The following is an 18,759-nucleotide window of genomic DNA, read 5'->3' on the forward strand; positions in this document are numbered from 1 at the left end:
TTTTTTGACGGTGGTGGGGGGGTGGGAGGGCAAGGGTGAGTAAAATGGGAAAATAAAATCTACAGAAGAGGGAGCTATCAGATGATGTCTTCCAGCAGTCAAAGTGCCGGCATTTTAGCATCGTTAGTTTCAACCTGAATCTTATTATCCGGTGATGATATGTTCCAGTGCCCAAGCCACGGTTGTTCTGCTATTGACCATCTGTATTTAGGGCATCTGAGCCAAAGATTATTTCGTTTACAGAATGCGGCAAGCGGGAGGAATAAAGAAAACGGTTCCAGCAGCGCCAGACGAAGGGAGAGATTGCGCGAGAGGACCTCCACGTCCCTCATCGATGAGCAGGTTAGGGAGAACAAGATCGTGGAGAAGAAGGAGGAAGAGGCAAAGCCAGCGCAGCAGGAGGTGGAGCAAAAGACTTTGCACGAAGCCTCCCAGGAACAGGCCACGCAACTGAAGAGTTCGCCGGAGACTTCGCCGCAGAAGAGCTCGCCGTCTTCCAGTGAATTGGGCAAACCCGAGGAGAAGAGGAAACGTGGGCGACCCCCATCTGTAGGACTTGCAGGTGAGGTGCAGCGTGTACTGAGCTATTGGGAGTTTGAATTGGGCAGCCAATTTAAAGCCCAACTGAGAGGCAGGTGGAGCCTTAGTTTAACGTCTCATCCAAAAGGTGGCACCTCCAACAGCGCAGCAGTCCCTCGGCACTGCATGAGAGTGTCCGCCTACGTTTTGTGCTCAAGTCTCTGTAGCAGGATTTGAACCCGCAACCTCCTGACTTGGGTAAGAGGCAAGGCTGACAAATGGTGACAAATTAGCCAAGTGTTTCAATGGCAAAGCGCATTACAGAACAGCTCAACACGTGTTCATTTCCTCTGATTATCTACAAGGAGCATTACCACAGTAACTGCACTTTAAGAGTACTTCAGTGGCTGCACAGCACTTTGGGATGTGCTGAGGTCGTGAAGGATGATCTATAAGAAAATTCTTCACTTTCAAATCTCAGCTGCGTCATCAAGGAAAGGTGCAAAGTGAGGGTCAACACTATGCTGGCGCACTGCATTGGCAAGGAAACTTGGAGCTAGTTATCTGCCTTCCCTGCTTCTTATTTAGACATTTCTGGAAAGTCCAGCATTTATTACCCACCCCACATTACCCTTGAGAAGGTCATGCTGAGACACCCACCTTGAAACGCTACTGTCCAACACCGTGACTTTTATACAACTGAATAGCTTACTAAACCATTTCAGAGGGCATTTAAGAGTCAACCACATTGCTGTGGGTCTAGCTATAGATGGATGGCAAGTTTACTTTCCTGAAGGACATGAGTGAACTATTGGGATTTTTATGACAATTCAGTAGTTTCATTGTCACCATTACTGACATTAGCTTTTAATTCCAGATTTATTTAATAAACTGAATTTAAATTTATTTACTGCTGTGGTGGCATTTGAATTTGTGATTATTAGTCCAAGCCTCTACCATTGTTCCAGTAACATAACCATTATGGTATCCGTCTTAAACCAAGGAATGGAATGTGACATGGGAGGTCCAAAGAGGAGTAACACTTGGGGCTTAGGAGGCGGGAGAAAAGCAGACAAAACAAGGATACACACAGACAACTTGCATTTAAATTTTTTTATTTGTTCTTGGGACATAGGCATCATTGAGTAGGACATAATTTGTTGCCCGCCCCTAATTGCCCTTGAGAAGGTGCTTTCTTGAACTGCTGCAGTCCGTGTGGCCACAGTGCTGTTGGGGAGGGAGTTCCAGGATTTTGTCCCAGTGACAGTGAAGGAACAGGGATGTAGTTCCAAGTCAGGATGGTGTGTGACTTGGTGGGTGGGGAACCTCCAGGCGGTGGTGTTCCCATGCACCTGCTGCCCTTGTCCTTCTAGATGGTCGGGGTTGTGGGCTTGGAAGGTGCTGTTAAAGGATGAGTTGCTTTAACAGGAAAAACTGAACCCCAAGGCACTTCCTGGAGGTGAAAAGAAAATTCGATGCTAAGACAAAGAAGAGGTTATTAGGAGGTGTGATCAAAAGCTTGGCCAAGAAGATAGACTCTTAGGAGGGACCGAGAGGTGGAGAGGCAGGGATTATTGAGGGAATTGCAAAGTGGGGCCTGGGCAATGGAAAGGACAGCTGAAAATGGCGAGAGAAAAGCAGCAGGCAGAATAAGAGACTGACTCCAAATCATTTTTTTTTAAAAAAAGAGTTTCGTTTCCGCCCCCAGCCCCCAGACTTTTTGAATCTTGATTATTTTAAATCTGTGCCCTCTGGTTACCCACCCTTCTGTCAGTGGAAACAGTTTGTCCCTATCTACCCTACAAGGCATTGAACCAAGACCCTGCCTGCCCTCTTGGGTGGATGTAAAATACCCCATGGCATTATTATAGAGAAGTGTAGTTGAGGGCTCCCCAGTGTCCCGGCCAATAGTTATCCCTCAATCAACATATGGTCTGGTCGCTATCACATTTGCTGTTTGTGGGAGCTTGCTGTGCACAAATTGGCTATCGCATTTCCTGCATTACATCAGCGACTACACGTCAAAATGATACTTAATTAGCTGTAAAGTGCTTATGGGGCATCCGGAGGGCGTGAAAGACACTAGATAAATGCAAGCCTTTAGAACCATAGAACGCTACAGCACAGAAAACAGGCCATTCGGCCCTTCTAGTCTGTGCCGAAATATTATTCCGCTAGTCCCTTTCTTATTGCTTAAAAAGAAAATTAGCTTTGACGGTCTTGTTTCTCATCGATTTCACATTTGCAAGTTACTTTTCATCCACATATTTCTCCAGGTAGTCATTCGAAGGGGGCTGCTTGTCAGAAGGATCGCAGACTGCTTCCATCACGCCAAGGGGGTTCGGGATCCGGAAAGAGAAAGTCTGCCTCCGATGTCCCCTTCCAGCCGAAGCAAACGAGGCACAGCAAGGGCTCGGGTTAGTGTTCTGTCGAATAATTCTGAGAGAAACAGAATTCTATGCCACAGGTGTCAAAGGAGGAAAGTGTAATTGAGACGTACTTGACTAAAATTGCCATCTTTTATGTTTTCAGTAGCTTTTACTGTAGCTGGATGATAGGTGAAAAGGAGAAGGAAGAATAAGGCTTTTTTTTTCATTTTGAAGTACTTCATCGATTCATACATTCAATGCGCTCCTCCAGTTCTGGCTTCTTGGCATTCCACTTCACCATTGGCGCCCGTGCCTTCAGCTGTCTAGACCCTAATTATCTAAGATTCCCTCCCTAAATCACTCCACATCTCTACCTTTCTCTTTTTTGTGCCTTGGGACATTTTATTACATTAAGGGCACTGTATAAACATGTCGGTTGTTAAGACACTCCTCAGAACCTACCTCTTTTTGACCAAGACTTTGTGCCTCAGTATCAAATTTTGTTTGACAACATTCCTGTAAAGTGCCTTGAGGCTTTTAAACATGTTCAAGGTGCTATATAATTATGCAACTACAGCAACATTACACTTGCAACATTAAAGGTCTTCAGGTAGAGCCGGGGCAGAGGTTGTAGAGTTGAGATTCAGTTGGCTGGGGCTTAGGAATTTCTCAGTGGAATATGTCAAAAAAGGTGGAGATGCAAAGCGGGTGCCACAGCACCACTGCTGTTGAGAAGATGTAATTACACTGTGACAGGTTTACATAGGCAGTTCCCATTATAAAATGTGGAGGTAGGAATTTATAATGGTAAAAGTTGTCATGTTTCTGCATCAGTAGGAAGCGGGTGCAGATGTAAGATTTTCATTTCTGGGATGCATTATTAGCCTTGGAAATGTTTTTGTCAATGCTTAATAGCGAAGTCATTTTTGTTTTAAACCAGTGCAGAGACTCTTCAGCCAGGGCTCTGACCCTATCCCTGCCTCCCCAATCTGGTGAGATCATCAGAAGCATCTGCTGTGTCCTGCATGCCAAGAAATAAGCCAGAATCTGCAAGCTGCTGGTCCCCAGTCCTGTTTACCTGGAGTGTGGATTGTGTGGATTTCCCGGTTTTGACAATAGGGTTTACCAGAATTAAAAGCAAAAAAACTGCGGATGCTGGAAATCCAAAACAAAAACAAAAATACCTGGAAAAACTCAGCAGATCTGGCAGCATCTGCGGAGAGGAACACAGTTAACGTTTCGAGTCCGAATGACCCTTCAACAGAACTAAGTAAAAATAGAAGAGAGGTGAAATATAAGCTGGTTTGAGGGAGGGTGGGACAAGTAGAGCTGGATAGAGGGCCAGTGATAAGTGGAGATAACCAAAAGATGTCACAGACAAAGGGACAAAGAGGTGCTGAAGGTGGTGATATTATCTAAGGAATGTGCTAATTAAGGCTAGAAAGCAGGACAAGCAAGGTACAGTTAGCCCTAGTGGGGGTGGGGTGAAGGAATCGAAATAGGCTAAAAGGTAGAAATAAAACAATGGATGGAAATACATTTAAAAATAATGGAAATAGGTGGGAAAAGAAAAATCTATATAAATTATTGGAAAAAAAGTGGGGGGGGGAATCGGAAAGGGGGTGGGGATGGAGGAGAGAGTTCATGATCTAAAATTGTTGAACTCAATATTCAGTCTGGAAGACTGTAAAGTGCCTAGTCGGAAGATGAGGTGCTGTTCCTCCTGTTTGTGTTGAGCTTCACTGGAACAATGCAGCAGGCCAAGGACGGACATGTGGGCATGAGAGCAGAGTGGAGTGTTGAAATGGCAAGCGACAGGGAGGTCTGGGTAATGCTTGCGGACAGACCGAAGGTGTTCTGCAAAGCGGTCACCCAGTCTGGGTTTGGTCTTTCCAATGTAGAGGAAACCGCATTGGGAGCAACGAATGCAGTAGACTAAATTGAGGGAAGTGCAAGTGAAATGCTGCTTCACTTGAAAGGAGTGTTTGGGCGCCCTTGGATGGTGAGGAGAGGGGAAGTAAAGGGGCAGGTGTTGCACCTTCTGCGGTTGCATGGGAAGGTGCCGTGGGAGGGGTTTGAGGTGTAGGGGGTGATGGAGGAGTGGACCAGAGTGTCCTGGAGGGAACGATCCCTGCGGAATGCCGTTGGGGATGGTGAATGGAAGAAGCCTCAAGGCACTTTACAGGAATGTTGTCAAACAAAATTTGATACTGAGGCACAAAGTCTTGGCCAAAGAGGTAGGTTCTGAGGAGTGTCTTAACAACCGACGTGTTTATACAGTGCCCTTAATATAATACCAGAATTAGATGGCTTTGGAACATCCGTATCGGAATTGTGGTTCATGCTGTTCCAGTGTCTCCTATCTGCAACATAACTGGAGCAGCTTAGCTGGGAGCCAGGCTCCACTTGAGATGATCTCTTTCCTTGGACTCCTACAGGACAGAGGAGGCCATTTGGCCCATCCTGACTGTCCTCGCTCTCTGAAAGAGCTATCCCATTGATCCCACTGCCGTGCTCTTTCTGCACAGCTCCGAAAAATATTCCCCTTCGACTATTTATCCCATCCCCCTTTTCAAAGTTTGTTAACCTCTGGAATCCCCTCGAGGTGCTCCACTCCTGCCTCCTGAGTTCGGCCTCTGCTTTTGGTCACCTGAAGTCTCCTTGCGTGCCTCAGTGTTGAATTTTGTTGGCTAATGGCCTCTGTGAACCGCTGTGGTAAATATGCTATATTTATATGCAAGCAGTTGTTGTGAAAATGACAATGGGTTGATGTACTCTGCAGCTGAGCATTCTCATTTTCCTTCTCTCCGTCAGCTTGTGGGACAGAAGTAACTCAAGTCATCTCAGTAGCGATCGAGCCTTCTGATGCCATTGACTGTATTCGTGGAGGTGACATTATACTTTGATAATCTTCTGCCGCGGAGGAAGGGAGAGGAGAAAGCTAACTTGCGCAGCAGATGTAAAGCTTTGCTTTCCTTCTTTTTTTGTGTGATTTGTACAGGCCAGAAGCAGCCTGCGGGCGATCAGGGACAGAGCCAGCACAGAAGACGGTCTTTACGCCTGGCCTGCGGAGACAGCAACTCGTCGCTCAGTGGGTCGCTGACCAATGGAGCGGAAACCCAGAGCAGAACCAAGGACCAGGAAAAGGTTGAGGAAGGTGAAGTTCTCATTTTTTTTTCCCACCCCCCCCCCCACTTCCCGTGAAGACATCGTTTTCTTGCCGAGAAGGTTAAAGGGAGAGGAAAAAGCTCAAATGGTGACCTGTCCTGTCCTGCCTTTCCCCTGAGTTCTCCATCTGTATTGTGGTGGTGTCAGAAGATCCTAACTTGATGTTTATCCCATTTCCCCTCCCCTCAAGGAAGAAAAATTGGAAAGGCAGGGTACATAATGTGTTTCTGTTTAATCAAAAGTTGTTGGGCTTTTACTGTAACAAACCTCTTGAAGGATTACAGGAAGGACGTAATAGTTCTGGAGAGAGTGCAGAGGAGGTTTACAAGAATGTTGCCAGGGTTAGAAAAGTGTAGCTACGAGGAGAGATTGGAGAGGTTGGGGTTATTTTCCTTAGAACAAAGAAGGCTGAGAGGTGACTTGATTGAGGTGTACAAAATTATGAGGGGAATAGATAGAGTGGACAAGATGAAATTGTTTCCCTAGGTGGAGAATTCTAGAACCAGGGGACATAGATTCAAGATAAGTGGCAGAAGGTGCAGGGGGGACATGAGGAAGAACTTTTTTATGCAGAGGGTAGTGGGTGTCTGGAATTCGCTGCCCAAGTTGGTGGTAGAGGCAGAAACTCTAAACTCTTTCAAAAAGTACCTGGACCTGCACCTTAAGTGCTGTAAGCTGCAGGGCTATGGGCCGGGTGCAGGAAGGTAGGATCAGAAAGGGCACCTGGGTGTCCTCGGGCTGGCATGGACAAGATGGGCCGAATGGCCTCCTTCTGTGCTGTAACTTTTCTATGGTTCTATATCATGTGTGTTGCGATACGCTGCTCATTCTACTGAATTGCCCAAGTGCGGTGCCCAATCTGTACCTGGTTGTTTTGAGTAAACATAGTAAATCTAAGTGGTAAACTGCATAAAATGTAATCAGAATAATGGACTTTGGGCAGAGCATGTAGCTTGACAATTACTGGTGTTGGAGAGAAAAGCCAGACATTGCTTGTCTGAAAACTGGTCAAAGATGGAATGTTGATGGTAATCTTTGTGGAGTTTACCTCCTGCGCTCCCCCCATTAAAAGTTACAACGTTCCACCTGGAACCATGTCCAGGGACCTAATCTGTAAATAAATTGTTTACTCTTAATAAAACGTATTCTTCAGTAAACCACAGTAAACTCTAGCCCATCCCTCACTGTGCCACACCCCTTATCATACCAGCAGTCTGACAATGTGGCATAACTTGTTTAACACTGCCTCATTGATGTAGACACCGTATAAACCCCACCTTGTCCATACAACGCCCTTTGTTGTTGTTATTATAGAACCGTAGATAAATATAGCACAGAACCAGGCCATTCGGCCCATTGAGTCTGCACCACCTCTTTGCGAAGAGCAATCTAATCCCACTCCCCCATTCTTTCTCCATTTTCCTGCATTTGTTTTCACTCGTTCAAGTATTTATCCAGCTTTCTTTTTGAAGGCTTCTATTGAATTTGTATCCACCACCCTCTCATTCCGAACCCTAACCATTTGTTGCTTAAAAGCACATTTACTCGTGCCGCCCCTGATACTTTTACCAGTCAATGTAAATCTGTGTCTCCTGGTTATCGGTTGGTCCTTTGGCTATTGGAAACAGCTTCTCTTTATTTACTCTATGGAAAATCCTCATGGGGTTTTAAACATCCCTATCAGATCTCCTCTTAACCTTCTCTGCTTTGTTGTTCTGTGGTGGATGATGGATCATATTGCGCTCGTCATCACGCATGTAGCACCTATCTCAATATGCAAAGGCTAGCTTTTACATCTGTATGGGGAAAATAATTGAAGTCACTTGGCCCATCTTGTCTGCGCTGGCCCTTTAGAAAGTGTTCTCCGATTAGTCCCGCTCCCCTCAATTGAAGGGAGAAAATTTGCAGGGCTTTGGAGAAAAATACAGGAGAGTCGGACCATTTGGATAGCGTTTTCAAGCTAGCACAAGCATGATGGACTGAATGGTCTCTGGTGCTGTATGATTCATGATTCATAATGTTAGGATGCGTTGGCCCTTTGAAGTTTGAGTCTTCCTTCACAACTAACCTGTTGCTCATACTCTTGCCTCTGTCTCTCTGCAATTCTTTAAAAAGACCTTCAATCCCTACCTTCTGCTGAAACAGTCATGAGCTCAAGATTAAAGGAAGTGCAGGAGTAAAAGATGAACTAAAATTTTAGCTTCTATTTGATGAAAAGCTTAATAGATGGCAGCCCCAAGCTTGCCAGTGAATGAAAGTTGCCCAACAATGAACCTCATGCCCTGTATTTTACGAACTGTGCTGTGTTGCTTGTGAAGTGTTGATCCTGTTTCTTTCCCACAACAGCAAGCTCTGAACCCCCCGCCCAGGCACAGCCACCGCCCCCTGCCAAAGCCAAGTGTTCCTCAGACACCACGTCCAGCACTTCAGTGCCCAAGGGCATTGCCAGCCCCAAACACCAAGCCGATGAAGCAGTGAAGCTGGAGACCCCCGCGCCGATCTCGGAGCCAAAGGATCCTCCCAAAGAAGCTGGTAAGGTGGAGATGGGTGCGCCTGCTCTATAAGTGGTGTCCGTACTGGTAGAACGAGTGCTGGGTTGGAGCGATGTAAACACTGGGACGTTGCAATGCAGCACGTCCATGTTTTACCATGCAGAATCAGAGTTAGTAAAAGTTCCTTGCATCCCAAGGTAGTTTGAAGGCTGAATTCAGCAGAGTTTTGTTTCAGTAAAAAGCCTTGTGCTCATCAAGGTGCAAGGGAGTGGGCTACTTCTCTACTTGTTTCACCTCAGGCTTTTGTTATAATTCTGGGATGAATGCAGGTTAAAGCTTTCTACAGGCTGCCCTGATCACACCCCCGTTAATCTCCATCCCGAGAGCCCATCAGTGTCAACCTTTCTCTGTCCCCCCCGCAGCGGCATGTTTCACGGTACCTCTGCACGAGACCATCACTTAACACCAAAACCGTGGGCAGCGTTGTGCTGTGCCCCTTGTTCTCTTCCCCGCACCCCAGGGTTAAGGTTTTGCCCCTAACCTGGTTTCATTCAGAATCTTCGGAGACTCGAGCGGTAGGTGATTTAATTCCCACTCGCCTGGATTCAAACTCTGGCGCCACAAGTGGGAAAACTCTCAGTGACAACGTCTCTTTCTCCGCGATTAGTTTAAATATTTGCAGTGAGGCTCTTTTTTTTTGGAAATGGAAACAAAGGGTCTTGCTGATGGATCGCTCACTCCTGCAGGCCCTCTCTTTAGAAGGGGCATTGTTAAGGAGACCCTCCTTTTCTCACACAAACACCCCCCCCCACCCCAGCCCCAACTTTAGGAAGGTGACGTCTTGGCAGTGCAGAAGACCCATAAGTAATTCTGTTTTGTTTTCCTCTTCTCAGCTCCTGTTGTGAAGCGTGTGCCACGATCCCAGAACCCAAACAGATACAGTAGGGAACCCTGTATGTTTTCTTTCTAGTGAGGCCAACAAGGACTCGCTACTGCAGCCACCCTGTCCGTCTGCCCTGCCGCTTGTTTGTATGCGTGTGTGTGTGTGTGTGTGTGTGTGTGTGTGTGTGTGTGTGTGTTGTGGGGTGGGGTGTGTGGGAGGTGGGGGTTGTGAATATACGTGTGTATTTGTGTGCTTTTTGTCTGCTACAATGCTTGTAAATGGCTGTGTAAAACGAAGAATTTAGTCACGGATTAGATTTCATGCTTTCCAAAAGCACAAAACGTCACCTCAGATCACCGGGAGATGACGAGGTAGGAAATTCCTGTGACATTGGCTGAGCAAAAGGGCTTCACCTAATATGATGCTGTTGACTTAGCAAAAGGTGTTTGTGGTATATCAAATTGCGTACCGTCAGTGACAGTAATCCACTACGTGTTGCGTGGGATGGCTTTGCACTTGGCTAGGAGATCTCGCTTTTTGATTGATGTTACCCAAGCCAATGCCTTACCTCCTCACAGGTTGACTAACTTTACACTTCCTTCTCTCCTTCCCCACTTTTTCCCTGGGCGTTGTTCAACGTGCCCCAGACTGGTGGGAATGGAAGTGGTCAACCGACGCTGTTCTTGAGCTGACCAGTAGGTGATGCTCAGGAGTAGCCCGCGAGTTGGGGGTGGTTCTGCCCCTCTGTCTCCTTTTCTTTCAACACCCCAAAAGCAGTAAGCAGCAACGTAATGGGGTAGGGGGTGGGGAGTTGCCTGTGCAAGCTCTGGGGGTTTGTCGGGTGCCCACATGCCATGCCATATGTGCCCCTTTCCCCAGAGTTTCCTGTGCTTCACTGGTGAAGCCCCTGTCTCTCCCTTGGATCCGGATGGTGACAGCCTGCATCATGACAAACATCATTTCAAAATCTTATGAAGGGCGTAAAGTTTGAATTCTGAAGTGAAAGCATTCACATCGTTGATGGGGTTTGCACATCCCATCTTAGGGGACACGGGTAAGGAGGTAAGCTGACACACCCCTCCATGCATGGACTTTGATTCACTTGTGAGATCATGCTTGACATGTGAGCCTAGTATGAGTGTCAGTCTATTGGACCACATGGGCTGTCACTGCCAGACGCCTGTTTTCCCAACAGCTACATGAATAACAGGAGCAGGAACCAATGCTTCATTCTTTTCCGCCTCCCCCACCCGGCACCCCTTCTCAATTAGCTCACTAGTTTTGTTGCCTGATAATGATCTGACTGGGTAGAAATCGATTTCAGGACAGACCGTCCTGCAGCTTTAACTAGTGTGTGTGTGTCTGTGTGTCAGTGTGTGTGTCTGTGTGTCAGTGTGTGTGTCAGTGTGTGTGTGTGTGTGTCAGTGTGTGTGTGTGTGTGTCAGTGTGTGTGTGTGTGTGTGTCAGTGTGTGTGTGTGTGTGTGTGTCAGTGTGTGTGTCAGTGTGTGTGTCAGTGTGTGTGTCAGTGTGTGTGTCAGTGTCAGTGTGTGTGTCAGTGTCAGTGTGTGTGTGTGTCAGTGTCAGTGTGTGTGTGTGTGTGTGTGTGTGTGTGTGTGTTTCTTTTCGCCTGAGTTGCTGTTGGGTGAGGGGGCATTCCTCCAGCTCTCGTCTTCTCTCGCTCACCTCCAGTGACCTAGACACCTGTTTCTGTTGCTGCTCCAGCCTTTTGAGGCCCTGGCACTTGTACATACATATCATCAGGTGACAGTGACTGTCTCTGAGAATGTGTGGGTGGGGAAGAGGGAACAGCATTTTCTGATCCCTCTGACAAGATGACAGCCATAACCTTATTCCTAGATATGCGTTCTGAGCCTTGCTGCTGACCTAGCCAAGCGGGAGTATTGTCATGCTTATAACAGCCATCCACTAGCTTATCCTAACTCTTCTCTGAATTGCTGCTGTTTTTAATTTTTATACTGGGGATTGGGAGAAGAGGGAGTTTAGATACTTGTGGAAACTCACGGATATGTGTTTTGTTTTTTTCTCTCCCCTGGCCCTCTTACCCCTCATATTTCCCTCCCGCCCCTCTGTCCTGCAGTGACGAACAGCACTCAGAATCCCGAGAGCCACCTGCCACCCAAGGCATTGATCATCGAGCTGGACCACAACAAGTTTAAGTGCAAGATTCCCGAGTGCTCAAAAGCCTTCCGCAAAGCCAAGATGCTGCACTACCACATGAAGTATTACCACGGCATGGAAAAAGCGGAGCCGGAGCAGAGCTCCCCCAAGAGAAGCATGCAGACGCGAGGCTCCTGTGCCTCAGAGGCGGAATTCCTCCTGGACAGTCCCAAGAGACGCCGCACCACCTCAGGTTCTTCACGTGAGTATCTGACTGTAGAAGAAAATTGCACATTGCCGAAAAGAGAGAAATATTGTCAAAGCTTTGCACTCGTCAGAACAATCGCAAGAATGTCAAATTTCAAATGATCACAACAGTTTATACTACAGGAGAATAGGGTGTTGATTGGTTGGCAGGTTGACGCTGATTGGCCGAGTTGTTGCCAAGGAGAAAGCAACGGGGAACTATAGGCTCCCCGAACTCTCAGGTAATTCAAAAAAGACGCAAGGCTTGAACATATTTGATGTGCAGAGAACAGGTCCCAGTGTATTCTAGCTTCCAGCAAGTGTAAATGAGCAATGTTACGACTTCGAATGACAATCTTAAACTGGTTGTTCGTGTAGCTATTGTCGCACTCAGGATTGTTCAGCAAGTACTGCCCAATCGCAAAATCACATCTCCAACAGTAGACAATTTGTTCTAGGTTTGCAAACGGGGACTGGTTGAATACTGTCTGTACTCTGCCTGTTATGAATAACCAAAGGAACATATTCCCCCTCAGTCAAAGGGGGTAGAATTTGTAGGGCTATGGGGAAAAGAACGGGGTAGTGGGACTAATTGGATAGCTCTCTGAAAGAGCTGGCACAAGCACAATGGGCTGAATGGCCTCCTGTGCTGTACAATTCTAACTGCTATCCGTATGGATTCAGACTACAGCCTGGTCACTCATTGATGTGAGATGATAATCCTCCATTGAGACTAGCAGTTGTGAAGCATTTTGCTTGGGAAATTCTTCAGTGTTGTCACTGGTATTTAAGAATGGATGTGGTATTAAGTGTGTGAGGTCCTCTCTTGTCGCCTGTAGGTGTTTCTCTCTTTCACTTGGATCTCAATGAAACATAACAGTGGGCTTGTGAGGCTTTTTTACCCATCCCCCTTAAACATCTGGTGCTATTAGATTCTAGATTTTGTCTTTGCACACTGGGGTAGTGCGTGGAGAGAGTATTTTGAGCTGTAGAGTGAATAATTGAAACACTACCTGTTTTTTGTGGTCCTGATGGGATCGATCTGTGGAAATGAATTAAGGACGTCGGTAAGTGAGGTGTTTTCTTTCACCTCTATTTCAGGTAGGATGACACAGTTTTAGAAGGGTACAGAGGAGGCTTACCAACAGCAGCGACTTTAACACCCTAAGCCACTTAATAGGAGCATTATAAAGCCAGAATGTTACCACGGATGAGGGACTTCAGTTATGAGGAGAGGTTGGCAAAGTTAGGATTAGTCTCCTTGGAATGGAGAAGATTTAAAGAGGTTTGCGAGATAATGAAGGGGTTTTGGTGGAGAATTCCCTCCGCAGGGTTACGAGCAGAAGGCGAGGGAGTGGCGCTAGGTGAGTTGCTCATTCGGAGAGCCAGTGGAGGCACCATGGGCTGAATGACCTCCCTCTGCAACACAACAATTGTGATTCTGAATGGGTCAATAACCAGAGACCATAGATTTAAAACTAGAGGCAAAAGATCTAGAGGGGAGAGGAGTTATCGGAATTTGGAACGCTTCTAACTCTGAAGATCCCAAAAATGGGGGGGGCCGTGAGACTAAGCACAACTGCTCTTTCAAACAGCAGCAGGAGCACGATGGGCCAAATGGCCACCTTCTGTGCTACAAGCCTCTGATTCTTTTTTAGTCTAGTTGAATTAAAGTGTGGGAGAATCTGCATGTGTTTTAGTGTGTGCGCGATGGTTATATCCAGATTCGGGTGGATCACCAGTCAATCCTCTACTGCTCTTTTAATACTGCCATGGGATATAGAGTCATCGAGCTTTACGGCGCAGAAAGATTTTTACATACTCCTTAAACAGCTAGCTTTGAATTTACTCTTTCATCCGAAACACAGCACCTCCAACAATGTGGTGTTCCCTCAGAACTGTGCTGAAGTGTTAAGTCTAGATGATGGTGCTGGACCCCCGGTGACCTTTTGCATCAGTGTAAATTATGGGGACCTGACTCAGAGGTGAGAATTGCCACGTCTATTACAGACTTTATAAATACACCTTTGCGCTGAACAGAGCAAATACCGTTACCCGGAAAGTTGACGTGACTCCCCCTCACCCTCCTCGCCTGTTTTCCCCACTAGTGCTGCCCGGTCTCAGCTGCGGTGTTTGTGGTTCCCTTCCAGAGTGGTCCCAGAACGCGTCTCATCGGGACTCGCAGCACTCCAGCGCTGACCTCAAAGCTGCAAAGCTCAGTGATAAGCGGCGGATATCGGCTCCATCCTCTCTCGACATCGCCGCGCAGTCTAGGCTGTCCGTCCGTGATAAAAGCAAGGACAGCCAGACGGAGAGGTCTCACCGGAAGCTGCAAGACCGGGAAAGGGGCTTCACGGAAAGCGGTAAGGAGGTGCAGGATGTACCCTGAAAATCGCACCAGTGTTCAAGGACTGTCTTTGTTTATATTAAGTGGGCAGAGTTTGTGTGCACCAGGTACAGATCTCAAATAACATCCTTTGATGATCTGACCGTGCCATCTGTTAGCAACTGACCGTTGCCCTCACCAGAGTTAAGTAGTGGCTCAGCCCCAATTGTTCTGATGTTGCCCTGGCACGTTATTACATAAAAGAAGCCGGCTGCATGGCGTTCCGGTCGTGGGTACCACTGAGTGGACAGATGTAGGTTTCCTCCCATGCGAGGAGATGGTGGCTTTAATGGTATGTTGCTGGATTAATAAGAGGTGCAGGCTTATGCTTTGGGAACATGAGTTCAAATCCCACCACAGATTAAATTCCATTGGTAAACCTCGAATATAAAACTAGCATCAGTGATTGTGACCATGGCAACTATCAATTGTCGTAAAAACCCCATCTGGTTCACTAATGCCCTTTTTAAATTCTTCCATGGGATGTGGGCATCACTGGCAAGGCCAGCATTTGTTGTCCCATCCCTAATTGCCCTTGAACTGAGTGGCTTGCTCGGCCATTTCGGAGGGCAGTTAAGAGCCAACCGCGTTGCTGTGGGTCCAGTGCCACATGTAGGACAGACCAGGTGAGCACAGCAGATTTCCTCCCCTAAGGGCATTTAGTGAACCAGATGGGTTTGTTTTTTTTTTAACGACAATCAATGATAGTTAAAATCTGCCATCCTTAGCTGGTCTGGCCTATACGTGACTCCAGACCCAAAGCAACGTGATTGACTCTTAACTGTCCTCAAATGGCAATTAGGGATGGGCAACAAATGCTGGCCTTGTCAGCGATGCCCACATCCCATGAAAGAATAAAGAAAAAAAAAATCTCCCTTTATCTGCGGTTCTTTGTTGTGCCCTTCTTAACTGTCTGGCTGTGGATGTGGACGGCTGTATTAACCGACTCTCGCCGCCATCGTCCTCAGGTTTTTGGATGAGATCGGCACTGCTCCAGGTCCCGCAGGCTAACTGTGTGTCTATGCAGTGCTGTGCCAGGCTCTGCAGATTGTCTGCGTGTAGCCCTGCTCCAGGGTCCAGCTGGCAGCTTGTGTGTGTGTATTTGCCGTTCTGTGTCGGGGAAGCGCTGTGCCACGCGCACACCGGGCTACCGATGAGTTGCATAATTACCAAGTCAGTTTTTCTTCTTGGTCTGAAATGATTGAGTTGCACCCCTCCCGCCCCCATTTCCCAGGAACGCGAGAGAGGAACAAGGAGAAAAAGATTCGAGATTTCCTAAAGGTTAAGCTGAAGAAAAAGAAGAAGAAGAAAAAGAAGTTGAAATCCGGTGAGATGTTTCTGCAGTCTGTAGGAAATGTTCAAGTCTGTAAATGTGCACCACAATAGACAAGGGAATAACCAATCAGCAGTCAGTGCCTCGATGTTCTGCCCGTTTCTGAAAACTGAACCAACAAGGTTCTTGGTTCAGTCCACTAGGAACAGGAGGAGGCCGTTCGGCCCCTCAGACCTGTGCTGCCATTCAGTGAGATCATGGCTGAAATGTGACCTAACTCTATATGTCCCATATCCCTTAATACCGTTGGTTAACAAAAAACCTATCGATCTCGGTTTAAAAATGAGCAATTGATCTGGAATCTGTTGCCGTTTACGACAACGTTCTTCGTGTGTCTCGTGCGTTGCCCGGTAACTACCCGGCTCCACCCCGTGCTTGAGGGAATGGCCACTGGATGGGATACTGGAGGGCAGGCTGGCTGTGTCTTTGGAAGTGTACCAGTTAGTGCCTCAGGAGAGGAGTGGCTAAAACTGACCGTAGGGTGGGACGGTTAAAGAGACAACTAATGAGGTGGGTGAACGGGCTAAAAAGCGGCAGCTGAAATCCAATTTTACTAAGCGCGAGGTGATGCACTTTGTTTTTTTTTAAAAAAAACGGCATTAAGTATACCATTAATGGAAGCAGCCTCAGTGAAAGAGCAGAGGGACTTGGCAGGGGGTTGGTGGAGGTGTAAAGTTCATGGGACATTACAGGCAGCGCCTCACGTTGATAAAGCTCTAAAAAAAGGCCAATGATTTCTCGATTTCAGAACAAATGATATATAATATAAAATCCAAGAGGTAACAATAAACCTATATCAAACTTTAATAAGACTTCAGTGTACGGTATAAGGCTCTACACTATAGGTACTGAGGCAGTACAATGGTTACATTATAGATTACCTGACTGAATAAGGCAATATAAATACAAAACGATACAATTGATTTTTTTCATTCAAGCAGTATAGATTATGTGGCGATACATTAGAAGTATTTAAAGTTCTGACTGGGATTATCTAGGTAGAAGCTGACTCTTTCCAGTAACTGAGGGCGGTCACAGATACAGGATTAAACGCAAGAGGTTTAAAGCAGAAGTCTGGAGAAACTCCTTCACACGAGAGGGTTGTGAGGCTGTGGAATTCTCAAGTCAGTGATTGAGGCATATTGTACTGGGAGGGGGGTGCGGTAGAAAGGATGTGGGAAGAGCGCGGGGTCAGTGTGATTAGAACTGTTTTCTGGCATGGAAGGTGAGTCCTGACACGGCCTGAATGTTGTAAGTTCCTACACGTAGAATAATCTTTTACCGTCCCCTTTTGGTGCGAGGGATTTTAAAAATTGGATTCTGCTTCTAATTGTCCCCTTAGGCTTTGGTACATATTTAGATTTCTTTTTTTTGTTGTTCCATTACTCTGACATCAGGTGGTGGTGGTGTGATTTTGACGTGTTGTGTGTGGGTGTGCGCGTGTGCTGCCGCCTAACGCTGTGCTCAATGGTCACATCATAATCCCTCTTCTGAATGAATTAATGTTCTGCTTCTCCACTCCCCCCTTCCCCCGGGTTTATGTCATAAGACACCTTTCCCAGCTTCATCTGGTCTCACAAACTCAAGGTGGAGACATGGCGTAATGGTAATGTCGCCGTGTTAGTAATCCAGGGACAACGCTCTGTGGAGGCATGGGTTCCAACTGGTGGAATTTAAATCCATGAACAAATGTGGAATTGGAAGCTAGTCCCAGGGATGGTGACCGACTATCGTCGATTGTTCACACCGATGTGGAGGAACTCTGTCATCCTTACCTGGGTCTGGCCCACACATGACTCTAGACCAAAGTGGTTGACTCTCGACTGCCCCCTGAAATGGCCTCGCAAACCCGCTCAGTCCCAGCGCATTGAGGGACGGGCAAACAAATGCTGGCCTTGTCAGTGACGCGCACATCCCACAAAAGAACAAACAAAAAGAACGATTCTAGTTTCTGTTTCCCTGCAGTTGAATATTGCAATTCATCTCCTGGAGACGATTGAATTGTTTCCAAAATGTAGATGCCTAGGTGGCGTGGTAGGTAACGCGCCGCCCTTTTCAGCCCTGGGAGTTCTCCGAGACAGAGGGGATGAGCTGCCCCCTCTCTGCTGGCTGTAACAACTGCCCCCTCAAGTCTGCAATAAAAGCATTTTGTTTGTGCAGCTTCACCCTAGCTTTGGATCCCGACACTGGGTGACGAGGAGTGATTGCTCCCGCCTCGCTAAGGAGAAACACTAGGCAGAAAGCGGTCGATGAGATGTTATCTAAGGTCGCTCTGAAACGTCGTTCTGACCAAAGGGGTGCCCGAGTTAAATTATTTATAGTTCGCTGCCTCACTTCGTTACAGGTTTGTGATGGGTGGGGAAGAGTTAAATGTGTAGGTCATTTTATGTAAAGTGGGTGTGGTACTGGATGACCAGTGGGGTGTGGAGGGTGTGGTGGGGAAGATGAATCTGGGTGTTGGTGGAAAGTGGGGGACAGCTTTAACATGACAAAATTTGAAATAAATGCTGCGGAAGATCTTTGATCAGGGGCTCCACAGGGCGCCAGTTTTCCCTTAACTAAATGTGTGTCTCCGGTCGGGGACCTGCGACCTTTTTTGTTCCCTGCCACACAGCCGATAGAGCAGACGACCCGTGGTGTCTCCGGGGCCTGCTGGGGTAGGAGGATGTGAGGATTCACTCACTCCTATCATCCTCCTTTCGTGTTTACTCAGTGCCCAGCCTCTGCTCGGTGCCTCGCCCAAAGCAGCGTTCCTCACCGGCGGGGTTTAAACCCGCATCCTGTCAACCTACCACGGCCCCCCCTCCCTCAGGCTGGGAAGCAAAGTGTCGTTGCCCTGTTTGACAGACAGAGAGCTCCCCCACCCCATCCCCTCAGTTATCTTGATGCCTGTCTCTTTTTTTTTGCTTCAGTCCAATTTGTGCAGTGTTGTTGGGCAGATTGTGCTGACATCTTTTTGAATTCTTTGATCGCAGAGTTTTCTGGCAGTGAAGAGAACATAGATGTCTCCAGAGATTTCCCACCTAAAAAATCCGCATTCCCTTCAACCAGATCTTCCTCCTCTTACAAATTTCCCTTCTCCCATAAATACACATCTTTACGCAGTTCTGACACTGGATACTACATGGAAGGACTGAAATTTGACGGTTGGTGACCTGATTATATTTATCTTTTTCCATGTTCTCTCCGGAATAGAGTAATGCTGCTGTCCGATATTGTGTTAAAAATACACTGGGATAGAAAG

At 47.0% G+C, this 18,759-nt stretch overlaps 1 protein-coding gene across 7 annotated transcripts in view; it reads left to right on the forward strand.

Annotated features, from left to right (window-relative positions):
- LOC144688418 (PHD finger protein 20-like) overlaps nucleotides 1-18,759 on the forward strand; it is a 47,440-nt gene that overhangs the window by 15,234 nt on the left and 13,447 nt on the right. For 2 of the 7 annotated variants that reach the window (XM_078554918.1, XM_078554919.1), the window contains exons 5-14: nucleotides 244-562; nucleotides 2,796-2,936; nucleotides 5,703-5,777; nucleotides 5,890-6,045; nucleotides 8,403-8,588; nucleotides 9,442-9,501; nucleotides 11,531-11,812; nucleotides 13,947-14,159; nucleotides 15,417-15,509; nucleotides 18,491-18,661. In XM_078554918.1, the coding sequence (XP_078411044.1) occupies nucleotides 244-562; nucleotides 2,796-2,936; nucleotides 5,703-5,777; nucleotides 5,890-6,045; nucleotides 8,403-8,588; nucleotides 9,442-9,501; nucleotides 11,531-11,812; nucleotides 13,947-14,159; nucleotides 15,417-15,509; nucleotides 18,491-18,661 (1,696 nt within the window). The remainder of the gene's footprint in view (nucleotides 1-243; nucleotides 563-2,795; nucleotides 2,937-5,702; nucleotides 5,778-5,889; nucleotides 6,046-8,402; nucleotides 8,589-9,441; nucleotides 9,502-11,530; nucleotides 11,813-13,946; nucleotides 14,160-15,416; nucleotides 15,510-18,490; nucleotides 18,662-18,759) is intronic. The other 5 variants (XM_078554920.1, XM_078554921.1, XM_078554922.1 and 2 more) reach the window with 5 other exon arrangements.

This window comes from Cetorhinus maximus, chromosome 13 (genome assembly GCF_964194155.1).
Source record: "Cetorhinus maximus chromosome 13, sCetMax3.hap1.1, whole genome shotgun sequence".
Classification (NCBI taxonomy): Eukaryota; Metazoa; Chordata; class Chondrichthyes; order Lamniformes; family Cetorhinidae; genus Cetorhinus; species Cetorhinus maximus.